Source organism: Humulus lupulus, chromosome 7, assembly GCF_963169125.1.
Source record: "Humulus lupulus chromosome 7, drHumLupu1.1, whole genome shotgun sequence".
NCBI lineage: Eukaryota > Viridiplantae > Streptophyta > Magnoliopsida > Rosales > Cannabaceae > Humulus > Humulus lupulus.
Genome location: NC_084799.1, coordinates 142,392,943 through 142,406,758, shown reverse-complemented (window position 1 = coordinate 142,406,758; position 13,816 = coordinate 142,392,943). Strand labels below are relative to the sequence as shown.

General features: G+C 37.7%; 1 protein-coding gene across 1 annotated transcript; it reads left to right on the top strand.

The window, feature by feature from the left end:
* The first annotated feature begins 3,628 nt into the window (after window positions 1-3,628).
* On the top strand, window positions 3,629-13,816 carry LOC133792246 (actin-related protein 8-like). The gene is made up of 9 exons (XM_062230154.1): window positions 3,629-3,835; window positions 10,868-10,945; window positions 11,741-11,764; window positions 11,898-11,965; window positions 12,050-12,111; window positions 12,273-12,370; window positions 12,884-12,965; window positions 13,234-13,376; window positions 13,646-13,816. Exons 1-9 carry the CDS (start codon window positions 3,629-3,631, stop codon window positions 13,796-13,798), a joined length of 915 nt encoding a protein of 304 aa, XP_062086138.1. The 3' UTR covers window positions 13,799-13,816.

Below are 13,816 nucleotides of genomic sequence, written 5' to 3'. Positions count from 1 at the left end.
CGAAGCTGAGGGGAACTTCGTTGTCAGGTGTCGGATCGACGCGATGGCTTCAAAAACCATCAGCGCGGGTCATTCTAAAATCGTGTTATACGCTGTTGGACAATCGATTACAATGAACTTGAGTATTTTAGTAACATTTCATGCATCATTCCCTAGAGTGACCTCAAGTCTGATTGTCCCTATGGCCACCATCCCTTCACCTAAAAATCATTACAGTGTAATTGCAGTCTCCTTTAGATTGGTTACGGATAATCCTATATTTTCTATGGTGGACCAGAAAAGTACATTTACTAAGCTCCCATTATCTACCAATATCATTTGTACCCTTCGATTAGCAAGCTAAACGGTTAACACCAGCGGGTCATTATGTGGGAACTAAACGTGGCTAGCGTCCTCCTCTGTGAAAATGATTGGTTGTTTTTCCAAATTTTGTGGTTTTGATAACCGTTGCTCCGAGATAAATTCCATACAGTTATGATTTTTCAGCTCCTGTATATACCTCTTTTGGGCTCCATTACTCGTGCGCAACAAATGAGGGCCTTCGACAATAGTTGTTATATCTCTTCCTACTATTGGGGGAGGATCAACTCGGTTCTCCTGATCCATCTGAGCCCTAGGCTGACCTACAGGACTTTCTGGAGCGGGATGAGAATTTTTCCCGGTAGATTGATTGGGAGCAACTCGATTTCGGGCGTACTGGGCAACAGTCCAGCCCGAATGAGAGTTTCAGTCTCATCCTTCAATTATCAGCAATCATTAGTAATATGACAGATATCATTATGGTATCAGCAAAAATTTGAGTGATCTCTCTTCGGCCTTTGTTGCCTTAATGGCTTTAGTTTCTTCAACGGAAGGCGATTAGAGTTTGCCAAAAAAATATTATCCCGTGTATCCGTCAGGTCAGTGTAGGTGGCATAAATGGGATTGAGTTTTTCCCCGGGCTTGTAATTCTTTATGTCATTCTTGTCGCCCTCACCATTCCATTTCCTCTTATTGTTTCCCGCTTGGTTATTCTGGGTAACAGTTTGAGTTATAACTGCAACATCTGTCACCACTCCTCCAAGTTTATCCATTCCTAAGCTCAGGCCAAGAACTCATCTACACTTTTTACTCCTTTTCATTGGACCTCCTGCCATAGATCACCTCTCACCAGGATTATTGTTCTCATTGCCATTAGCTTAGAGCTATCATCAGCGTCTCTAGCTCACACTGGAATATTGGCGAATCTACTAAGATATGCTTTCAAGGACTCACCAGGTTGTTATTTTACGATGGAAAATGAGTTAGCCTTTACGCGAGTTTCTTTTGAAGCTCGTAATGCTCTCTTGAACTCGGAACACAACTTCTTCCACGAGTTTATCGAATGTTTTTTGTACTTTTTGAACCACTGTCTGGCATGTCCAATCAAAGTCATGGGGAAAAATACATCTTAGGTCAATTCCGACATTCTTGGCCATCATCAACGTATTGAACATCCCGAGGTGGTCAGATGGTTCTTTGTTTCCATCAAATATTTGCATGTTTGGGATTTTCAAGCCAATAGGATACACAGCTGCTGCAATGTTCAAGGAGAAAGGTTTGAGCTCCTCATTGAATGAAAATCATCAATCCTTTTTGCATATAAGAGCTTCTTCATTTGCTCCTCCATGAAGACCATTTTCTCGAGGGTTGGGTCGTTGGTCTCTAGGTGAGTTGGGAGTTGTTCACCAGCTCCCATCCTAATGTACGCATTTGATGCGTTGTTTTCCCTCCAAGTTCGAGCTTGGTTAGGTAGGACATTCCCATTGTCTCATATGATTGACGGACCTCCCTCGTGTTGAGTGTTACTTATATCATCATTGCGAGGTGGATACCTCCTTTATGAATTCAGATGATCACGCAGGTCGGGATGCAAATCGAAACAAGGACTTTGTGCTAAACTAAGAAGATTCCTCAGGTCGCTTTCAGACCTGCCTCCACACTGGCTCCCCATCTAGTAACTTCCATTTGCGAAACATACAGCCCACGGCTGAGATCAAGGCTTAGATTATCAACATGTGCTTGTGGGACGTAAGTGTCTACTGATAGGGGGAATTTCTCCTACTATTTCTATGATATGGAGCGTCTCTCTATGGGTGCGGTGGTGTAGGATGTCTAACCGGTGATGGGGGATGTCTTATTGGTGAGGTTATCCTCGTCCCATTGGGACAGAGTAAATTAGGCCATCTCGGTTATAACTTGATATCCCAAGTTCTCTTTTTCTGTCGTTTTGATCGCGGCGTAGGCAGATTCGCTGGGGTGTTTTATCTCCATGGATTTGTCCCGGCACGCCTTGATGGGTTGTTATGGACATTCCTGGGAATCTGTCAGGAAGGCACGGAGCTGGGGTCGCAATTCTGACCAATTGACTGACATGTGGATGATGGTTCCTATGGTGGTTAGTGGACTAAGCACTCTGGTGATTTTGCTGTCAAGGTACTGAGCTTGGTGTGGCAGTCAAGATAGAACGACTGCGATTGGTTTGGTTATTCCCATGGGACCTATGGGTAGCATCAGTTATAAAAGGGGTAACCGAGCAAGGACGTCCTCGATCTGTTTGTTACCCCTAGTGAGATGGCTCCTTAATTTGGCATTCTCCATCTCGATGGTAGATATCCTGGATTATGCTTTGGTGGGCGTGACACTGAACTCCCACTTTCGACATGGCCCACTTGTTACTTCCCAGCGTGTTGCAAAACATCTGGGCCATTTTTAGTGGGAAAGAATTTATGATGCTCCTCTTTCCCACAAGTTGTTCCATTTTGTTGTCATGCATCGATTGAGTAACCACCGTGATGAACCTTGAATGAAACTTGTAAAGGATTAAGCAGTAATTTCATCTCAACGAAAGCATCGAACTATTGATGTGGTTTTTCACCAACAATAGATTTGGAAATATAATAAGAAGGATATTAGTGCTTATTTGTAAACCATAATGAACTAATATGAAAAATTTCTCACACACAAGATTTTACGTGGTTTAGTGGTTAAAATCCACCTAGTCCACGAGACAATATTATTACCCTCTCACAATTTCTGCAGAGTTTCAGTATTACAAAAAGCAGACCCCTTTCCTATCCATTATCTCTGATACTTATAATGGAAATCATTGGAGAGGTTTGGGTAACTGTGTGCATAAATATGGTAAACAGTTGATAAAGATAATTCCCATTTACATAGGGATCCGATTGAATAACATAAATTACTCCTGTTATCTCGGACAATAAATGTGCAATACAGCCTAGACATTAATGAGCGTACAGAGTGCCTCTAAGTCTCTCAAGATCCTTCACTATTTGTTATGAATAGGTTTCCACGAGCTGGACATCTTTATCGAGCTGGGGATCGAAGGGAATCCAAACCTTAGTTCAAAGCGCCCTAAAGGGGATCTCACCACTACATTTCTCGAACTGGACCGTCATCCTAAGAGGCAACCTGATGATTACCTGAATGTCATACTACCATGTCCTAACTCGAGCTGCTCACATCATCATTTGCTAGATGTTCTAGTCACCTGCTTTTTCCATATATTCATCTGCTAACTATACCCCAAGCTGAGTGACTAAACCCGTTCAAAATTTTGGGGTACAACAAAAGTAATTCGCGATTGATGAGGTATAAAGAGGACATCTTAGCTGGAGTGGCTAAGGACTTCATCATTTCGGATGTGGATATGTTAAGATACAAGGATCGTAAAGATAAGTCGATGGATGAGGGTGCTAGGGAAGAGATTCTGGATGAGTCTTATACCCGTCTATGTTTGCTGTATTCATGTTCCATGAAAATTGTATATTGGCAACTGGGGATAAAGAATGAGGTAGTTAGATTTGTAGCTATGTGCATGACTTTTCATCATGTAAGGGATTAATAATAGAGACTAGCGGGGTCATTACAACCTTTAAGTATTCTGGAATATAAAATAAAGGAATATAACCATGGATTTTGGTGAAGAAATCATCTAGAATGGTAAGGTGGCATGGCTTGGTGTAGTGATTGTGGATCAATATACCATGTCAATGCACTTCCTACTTATGTGAATGAGTTACAAAGTGGATTAGCATGTTGAGTTATATGAGAATGGAGATTGTTTGTCTCCAAGGGTCACCAAAGTGTATAATCTCAGATTCTAATCTTATATTTTACTTCAAAGTTTTGGAAAGGTCTACAGAAGGCGATGGGTATAAGGTTGGAATTTAGTACACATATTACCCTTCGACATCGGGGTAATCTGAGAAGGAAAACTAGATATTAGAGGACATGGTTATGGCATGAGTATTAAACATCAAGGGAAAAGTACCTTTATTGATCGAGTTTCCCTACAGCAACAGTTATTAGTTGACAACCAAAGTGTGGTTCCGTATGAAATATTGTTGGATAGGAAGGGTACATAACCCATTGTCAGAGAGGTGAAATGGGTGGAATGAAGCGTCCTGGCTCCGAAATGGTTAGAGGACTAATAAAGTTATTGAGAAGTGTTGGGGCGGGAATAGAAAAGCTATGCAAATCAAAGTATAGGAACATGGAGTTCCAGGATTAAGGATTCTGTGTTTTGGCGAGTCTTATAAGTGAGAGAGATAAAGTAATTTGGTAAGAAAGGGAAATGACATCATATATTTTATGGACTTTTGAGATCTTGAAGGTACATAGGGTGTCTTTGATAGCAATGTTAAGAAAAGATAGGCCGAGTAATATACATGTTTGGGGTGATTAAACCCTGGGATTATAGTGAGACTTATCATGTGAAGAGAAGCCAGTGAGAATTCTAGATAGAAAGGATAACGTCTTAAGGAAATAAGACTGTCACCTTAATGAGAATATTATAGAGAAATAACAAGGTAAGGAACACGACTCTGAATTTAGAGTCAGATTGCGGAATTAGTATTCCGAGATGTTTGAGAAAATTTCGAGAATGAAATTTTTATAAGGAAGGGATAGTTGTAACATCCCAAAATTCCTTGTGAGGCTTAGTGCCTTGATTAGCGTGTCGGGAGGGCACGTGGAATAATTATGTATTACTTAAATTGAATAAATACGTGATTATTTGGATTATATGTGTTATATTATGATATTGCTAATTATGCATGTGTTATGTGTATTAAATATGCTTAAAGGCCATCTTTTGTTTAAAGGGGCATTATTGTAATTTTGACCCGTTGAGGGTATATTTGTATTTTTATTGTACTATATGCTTGAGATCACATGGCTATGTTGATATCATCGTGGTGTTCGGCATAAGTCGATCTATTGGAGCAATGTAGCAAAAAAGGCACCACCGGGATTTATACCCGGCTTAGGGTGAGCAGATGGGTATTTTGGTATATTTTGAGGAATTATTAAAAAGTGAGATATTTTGGGAAAATATTAGGATTTGGGAGATTAGTGGATTAATTAGGAATTTTAGGTGTACAGTGAGGTATAGTGGGAATTGAAGCGAATGACTATTTTGCCCTTTGAGATATTTTGAAGAAAAATTATAGGGCAGGGGTAATTTTGTTATTCGACATGTTAATTAGTGGAAATTTGGCAAAGACAGCTGAGTATGAAACACATACGTTCAACGCTACATTTGTTTTTTTTTTTTGGAGTCATCTTTCTTCACAAGCTCACCAAAAAACCAAGAGCACCCAAGTTGGATCAAGCTGAATTTTGAAAACTTCTTGAGGAATTGAGCTTTGACGATGGGAGTAGGAGTTGCTAAGGTCATCACTAACATGGAATTTCGAATTTAAAAAGGTAAAACTATAATCTTGTTGTTCTTCCTTTACTTAGGTGTTCTAGGTGAAAATGGAGATTTAATGTCAAATTTTGAGAAATTGTTGATGCTAGGCTATTTTGGTGTTAGACTGAGCTGAGGAATGAATTCATAATTGCTTTAATGTCCAGGTTTGCTGTGTTAATTCGTGTGTATACTTGGGATTTTTAGATTTTGGAGAGAAAGTTAGAGTTTGAAACTGTAAATTGGAATTTTGGGTTTTGATATGTTTTTGGTGTATTTTGTGACATCATTGTGTAGTATATGGGCTATGCTAGCTATTTTGAGGGTTGTTTTGTGAAGAAAAAAAAGTGCCTTGGGTCGATTTCTAGGTTTGGTTATGCATGAAAATGGTGCGACCTATCACGATAGCGCTATGAATTCTAGGTTTATTTCGGGTTTCTGACGACCTATCACGACAGCGCTATGTTGTGGTGCGACCGCGCTAGGGTCCCAGAACCTTAGGAATTTGGTTTCAATTTGGGGTTTGACGACCGCACCGGTACCCCAGAAAGCCCAAATTTTATGTGGTCTCGATCGCACCAATTGCCCCAAATTGTTGGTTTTCTGAATATTTGGGAAAAGGTTCGGTGTTCATCAGTTTTGTTTTGGGGGCTCAGGGGTCGCTTCCACCACCCGATTGGCTAAAGTTAGTGGTTCCAATAGATAGAGTTTGGATTGGAACTCAGGATCTAAACTTGATTTCTGATAAGTGTATACTTATGGTTTGACTAGGGTTTCCACAAAGCTCGGGATAGGGATCGCGCTCGAATTCGTTTCACTATTCGCGCAAGACGTGAGGTAAGAAAAGTTGAACTTTGCACATAGAGTGGGCTTTAGCCCTATTGCATCTTGAAGTTTTTATGACTACATTAACTATATGAGCTAGATGGTGTATGGTTATTACATACCTTGAATGTTTGTGAGTATGCAACTATTATTATGATCTTAGTTCCGAGAGACGCCCTATATTAGACATCGGCCGTACATATGGTGCTGATGATTCAAAGTATGCGGTCATTACTGTAATCCTAGTGCCGAGAGACGCACTATATTATGCATCAACCGTACATATGGTGTTTGATGCAGATTACCTAATATTGATTTATATAGAATGTTATATTGGTTACCGATTATATGTGTGGCCATGATTTAAAAATTATGTGAACTGTTATCTATATCAGTTGTTATATATTCATGTTGTAATTGTTATGCATATTTTGTGAGACTTTTCTTGCTGGTCCTTGGCTCACGGATGCTATATGGAGCAGGTAAGGGCGAACAAGGCATAATTGAATATGAGTTGGAGAGCTTTGGAGCGATGTGTACATATCCGGCCAGCTTGGCCGCCACCATCGAGTAGTATGTGGCACTTAGGTAGGCAACCTAATTTTGCTGCTTAGGCCGGCTACTTTTTAACTTTGAGCGTAATTACTTTTTATTTAAAAACTCTTGTTGGGATCCCTGTAATCGTTTTATGTTTTAATGGAGAAAGTTTGTTCCTTTTTGACAAAATATTTTAATACCTTACCTTTGATTAGTCTTAATTACACTTTTCAGTCCACATGACTCGCTTAACGAGTTAAGCACTATTTTAAACACAGAGTGTAACGGTCTTGGATTAATACGGAATTACATGTTAAGCCCAAACTCATTCAACCAATGTAGTAGCTTCAAGAAATCTCTTATGGGAGGCTAGGAATAGCGGTTTTTGGATAACAATTCTATTGTGTCAATCCTTCATGTTCATCTACATTGATTTATTACATTAAATCATAAAGTTATGATTTTATGTAACTAGGGTTTTCTCGTTCAAAGGTCATCTTTTTCACTTGACTCAAGTATTGTTATTCTTCCATTGTTTATGAGATTATCTTGTGGTTAATTATTTTGAATTACCATATCAATTTTGTGATCATAAGCAATACTCCTAATAGTTAGTAATGTAAAGCATATATTTAAATATACAAAGAATTTTTTTAAATGCAAGAATACATTTGGTCCGGACAATTGTCCCTAGTATTTGTTTGTAATCGAACTGGTATCAAGCAAGGAACAACTTTTTAAAAACCCAAATTGATTATTTTCTGTTATAACTCCAGCTAAATTCTCGCTCGCTAATTATTTCCTGTAAAATCAATCAAAGACTTCTCGAATTTCGTACTCAAAAAGTCATTTTAACCTACATTGCATCATTTTGAGTTCCCCATTTTTCACATTCATACAATCCTTTTGCTATTTCCCTATTTTCATCTTATCCCTCTCTTTTGCAAATTTGTGTGTTCACAATGGGAGCCAAATTAACTCTCATGTCCCAAAATTCTGAAACTTTGGATTTTCTTCAAAATCCCAAAGAACTTGTTCTAGATTATATATTCTTTAAAGACCTTTTCCCCATAGAAGCTAAAGAATGGAAAATTGTTGATACCCTCTCGATAGGAATAATAATTCTAGGATTCTAGCATATCAAGGTCGTTAGTTTTCAATTTTCTCTACTGGTAGTTTACATGCTATTAACCATCCAAGTTCATTCAATGTAACTTTCTACTAACGCCTTCATGACCCTCAGTAGAGTATCCCTCATCAGCATTTTCAAAGACAGTGTCATCACTACTAATGAGATTTTTCAATATTTTTAATCAGGCTCCTTCTTTAGAATGGATACCTATGACCTTATACCTTCCTAATTAATACACCGTCAAATCTTCTCCTAAAATCTTTTTTTTTTATATAATAGAATGAGGTTATATCCAACTTGTTAGGGGAGAGTGAACTTACACCACCTATCTAGAAAGATTCTAGATAAAACTTAAAATTTAGTGAACCAAAAATTCTTGGGAGAAAACAAGTGCAAACTAGAAATTGAAATCCAAACTATGATGAGAAGAAGAACACCACTTGAAACTTTAAAGTTGGGGGAGAAACAACATAAGGTTCATACCCAAGGAGTATTACTTTCCAAGTTCTATATTTCCTAGCCCACCATTGATGCTTGAGACTCTTTCTAATATGAAAGGAAATTTGAATTGAACAAGCCTTTGAAATTTTGAAAATAAGCACTTTCTTGATAAATTTGTTAGGGCGTATTTGTTATGGGGATGAGATTTGTAGGAGTAGAATGAGAGGGGGTTTAGATTAATGGAATGTGAAACTCAAGTGTTTAAAGGGGTAAAGATTACCATCAAATAAAGCTAAAAAGTGGGAATTATTTTTGAAGCACCAACCCCTAAGTCATAAAAAATAAATTTAGGAAGCATGGGCTAGATTTTGACATTCCTATTCCCACCAAATCTATCCAACATACCAAACAACCACTTAGAGAAGACTTAATGTTCCTTGAGAGCTAGAGAAAGAGATAGGTTAGAGAGATAGTTGACAAGTGTGATCAAGGCTTCAAAACTCTAAAAGGCCCAATTTACATTATAGGCACCATCATTAAGTATAACCAGTAGGAATAGAGCATTTAACCACATCATTTGGAGCTTAAGCAACGAACTATGCAGACCAGACAGAAGACACATCACTTATTGTGTTTTCCCTCGGTTTTGAGCTCTAGGTGACGCATCGCCTTCAAGGAGGCAACACAATGCTTAAGGGACTCTTTCCACTTCTCAAAAGTGACCCAAAATTACAATTTTTAAATGCTTACAACAAAAATTCAAATTTCACACTTATATTATGTGAAATCGTTATGATTTTATACCTAGCTTGTGTAATATCACTTAAGCTTTGTATTTCAACCAATATTAACATTCTCCCACTTGGTTAAATACAAACTTCTACCTCTAGCTTAGAAGTGTCTTTCGACTTGAACTTTAACTTAGCAAAAATACCACAAAGCCTTGTCAAAATCATTAGTTGCTTAAAAGCTTGAACAAAGTATTCCCACGATAAGACCATGATACCTCACAAACCTCTACTTGATCATTCATTTTTCCATTTTTCTTCCTTAGCACTAACATGGCCATGTGCTCATGCATTCATAAACTTTCTGGGGAGAAACTCCAACTCCCATAAGAGGCGACACAACCTCTAAGCTCACTCCAACTCCCATAAGAGGCAATGCACAAGAGGCGACGCATTACCTGATAGTAGGTGACGCATCGCCTGGCACGAAATGTCTCACCTATAGACAAGCGACACATTGCCTGACATGCTCGTACAAACACATGTTTTAAGCACTGAATGATGTGTTTAAAAGCTCTAACCCTATTTATTAGACTTAATGACAGTGCCTACACTATAAAAGGCTTGCTTAGTTTTTGGAGATTTGATCACCCTTTCAAATCTCTCTTTAACCTCTCTCTCTAGCTCTCAAGATCATAAGTTTTTTCTAAGAAATTCATAAAGAAAGTGCTTGACTTTGTGAACTTCAAGGCATGTTCAATCCCAATTTCCTTTCCTGCTAGTGAAAGCTTTAAGTATCGATAAAGGACTAAGAGCATGCTAGATCAGAAGGTCCTAGCGTTCAAGATCGTAAAACTGAGCCCAGAGTTGTGCTCGAAGACGTAGCACCAGAAGTCACCACAACAATATTTAGTATATATTACATTAAAGAATAGCATATATTTAGAAGTGTTATTATTAAGTGGGGGATTAAAAACACATGGATCTGAATAGTGGGGGATTAAAAACACACGGATCTGAATAAGACATATTTTGGCGCCATATGACTAAAACTCAGGCGCCAAAATGAATTTCTGCCAAATTCCCTTTCTCTCAGCCTTTCTCTAAGTTACCCTTTCTCTCAGCCTCCATCTCTCACTCACGAAGACTCACTCCGCTCTCTCCGCCCTCACGAAGTCTCTCCACCCTCACCACCCTCACGAAGTCTCTCCGCCCTCAACTCATCTCTACCTCACGAAGACTCGCTGCAGAGTGGAGCTCTTTCTCCGCATCACGAAGTCACGCTCCAGAGTGGAGCTTCTCTGCCTCATGAGTTCTCTGCCTCACGCCCACTATCTCAGGTTCGTTTCTCTCATCCCTGATAATACAAATTGTTGGCTGAATGTTGTAGATTGATATGATAAAAAACCCATCTTTGATAGAAACTAGATTGATATGCAATTTTAGATATTGTTATGTTCAATGTTAAAGAGAAACAGCTATGAAGATTATAAGTCAAGAGATAAAAAAGATGTAGAGATTGAGTCATTTGAACTTGCAGTCTTGCAGGTCTCGTAGCTTGCTCTTGCAGGTCAGCCCTCTCTTTGTACCAAGTTCTCCTTTGCTCTATCAATGGAGGAGCCTCTTCTGTTCTGAGAAATACCTCAAACCCACCAGCTGTTTCACTCATTCTCAGGTACACAAATTAGGCACCTTTACTGTTTCATGTTTCTTTTGCTTAATTAACTTCTTTTATGTTTTTTTTTACTTTGTTCACATTTTTCTTTGGTGTTGTAAATCTTGTATATGATAGAATACAATCTTACTTGAATGGAAAAAGAAAATTGCACTCTTGTAAATGAACCAGGTGGTCTCAGAATTTAGTAGCGTGTCGTACTTGCTTTGCTATATGATGACTGATCATATGATGGTATTCTTAAATTAGGTTTTTCTTGTTTGACCTTTTTAAATCTGGTCTAGATGAAAAAAGGTCTCTTTTCATTTCTAGATCCTAATAAAATATTAAGATGTGATCGAAAAATTCAGTCTTTTGCTAAAACAGGGGAAGGTTTATGCTTAAAGTATGTATTAAATCTATGTTGGTACATGCACCTCATAAATGTATACATGATATTCTAGTGTAAGGCACGTGTGCACGGGTTCTTGGTTTCCTTTAAGTTTGATATCTACAACTAATCAATAATATTAATGACCACATATTGCCAACAAATGTATACATAAATAATAACCAGGCAATTAAAATATAACTATATGCTCCTTGTGGTGTTATTATATAGGAAGGAACACTAGTCAATACCCATTTCTTGTTTTCTATTATTATGTTCTTCTCTGTCCTTTGACCAGGTGGCTCTGGCTATTGCAAATATGGTTAGAGCAAGTATGTTGCTCCATCTGTGCGCTCTGCTACTTTCTTGGTCACCTTTTAACTACTAGCTTCAAAGTTTCATCATTCATTAACCACAACTGTGTGTAATCCCAATTGTCACTTTTTCATATGCAGGAATTTGGTAACATTGAGTCTCCAATGTATACTAGACTTAGACAGTTTTTTTCCACTATTTATAGCAGGTAGCTCCTCTCTTTTTCTTTGCTTTGGCTTTCATGAAATGAGCTTCTTTACTCACATATGTATATTTGATATGTCTTTTACAGGATGCAAGTAAGAGCACCATCACAGCCAGTGGTTGTGTCTATACCAATATTGCATTATGATGGTCAGCTTCTATATATTCATTGCCTTTTCTGTAATTTAGATAGTTCAATTTTTTTGAAGTTTGGTCGTGTAATTCCTTAGTGAGACACTTGAGAATTGTGTGTTTTTCTTGTTTGAGACACTTTCTGTCCTTATGATGTGGTTTCTGTCTTTTTATTGCAGATACTGAATCTGCAAAAGCATCAAGACGGCAACTCAAGGAAGCTATATATACAACACTATTTAACATGAATGTTCCTGCTGTTTGTGCAATTAATCAGGTAAATTTCGCTAAGCCTTAACTTGCCGCTGCTGTTTAATATTCTAAAATATTTAATACTAAAAGAAATAAGAGTAATTTTTTATTTTTTTAAAACTAGGATTTCGCTAACAATTGCTATGTAGGTATCCAAGAGAAACTTAAACCTCATACCTTGTGATATAGCAAGCCATATGCCTTATCATTTGAGCTACCCCTCTTTGGTAAAGAATTAAGATTAGTTTGTTTCATACAAAAATGACATTTACCATCGGATATAGATTTCGAGGCCTTGATCCAATTTTCATTCTTCATTTTCCTTTTGTAAAGCAAGCTTTAGTGACTTGAGTGGTTGACAATCCTGAACAGGCACCAAATTTACTTATTAACACTATAAGCTGAGATGCTTTATGTACTTATGCTTGTTTATGAGTAATTTGGACTTTTTGCTTTTGGCTTAAAATGTTCGATTGATTCTTTGATAGATATTTTTTATTTGTAAGATCTTATCCATTTTCTGTTTTTGAAAATGTAGGCAACTTTAGCTTTGTATGCTGCTAGAAGAACTTCAGGAATTGTTGTAAATATTGGGTTTCAAGTCACATCAGTTGTTCCAAGTAAGGAGTGATAGTTTCTCTTTTATCTTTTATATGCTTTATGCTTCCTTAAACTGTCAACAAGGTTTCATTTACCTATGATATATACTGATTAGCCCTGCAGTATAAGTTACAGTTTTAACTTTCCATGCAGCCTTGCTGCTTTTATTCTTCTTTTTTCATTTTCATTCTATGGATTTTCCAGTGCTTTCTTTTATATCATATCTTGGTTGCATTCAATGTTTGGGGATATGAAATATACTCTTTTCTTTTCTTTTTCGGCTTCTAGTTTTACATGGTAAGGTAATGCACAAAGTGGGTGTGGAGGTTGTTGGACTGGGAGCACTAAAACTTACCGGGTTTCTTAAGGAATTGATGCAGCAGAACAATATTAGTTTTGAATCGCTGTACACCGTTCGTACTTTGAAAGATGTACAAGTCTTGCTTGTTTCTTGAGTGTAGAATATTGTTGTTGAATATTTATCCTCGTTTTTCCTGACTGTAGTTATTCTATTTTAATACTATCAGCTTTGCACCCTCAAAGAAAATATTTTGCTCATGGTACATTAAACTACTAATACCATTAGTATCCTGTGTTTTAGTGGAATTTTTCAATTTTGTTTTCTACTGCTCTTCTCTCTCATTTTTGTAAGGAGACCTTGCTGAAGCTGAGTTCTATTTATGTCCTTATTTCTATACAGAATCTCTGTTATGTTGCCTATGATTATGAGGTTGAGCTACTCAAAGATACACGAGCATCATCTGACGTAGAAGGAGAAGGTCAATTCACTCTTTCAAAAGAGCGGTTTCAAACAGGAGAAATCTTATTCCAGCCACGAATGGCAGGAGTGTAAGTTCTGGAACTTATAATA

Excerpts from the sequence above, each read along its gene's own strand:
- LOC133792246 (XM_062230154.1), top strand. The coding sequence starts at position 3,629 with ATGAGGTATAAAGAGGACATCTTAGCTGGAGTGGCTAAGGACTTCATC. Across the intron at positions 10,946-11,740 it reads TTGAACTTGCAGTCTTGCAG|GTGGCTCTGGCTATTGCAAA; the intron begins GTCTCGTAGCTT and ends TCCTTTGACCAG. Across the intron at positions 11,765-11,897 it reads CTCTGGCTATTGCAAATATG|GAATTTGGTAACATTGAGTC; the intron begins GTTAGAGCAAGT and ends TTTCATATGCAG.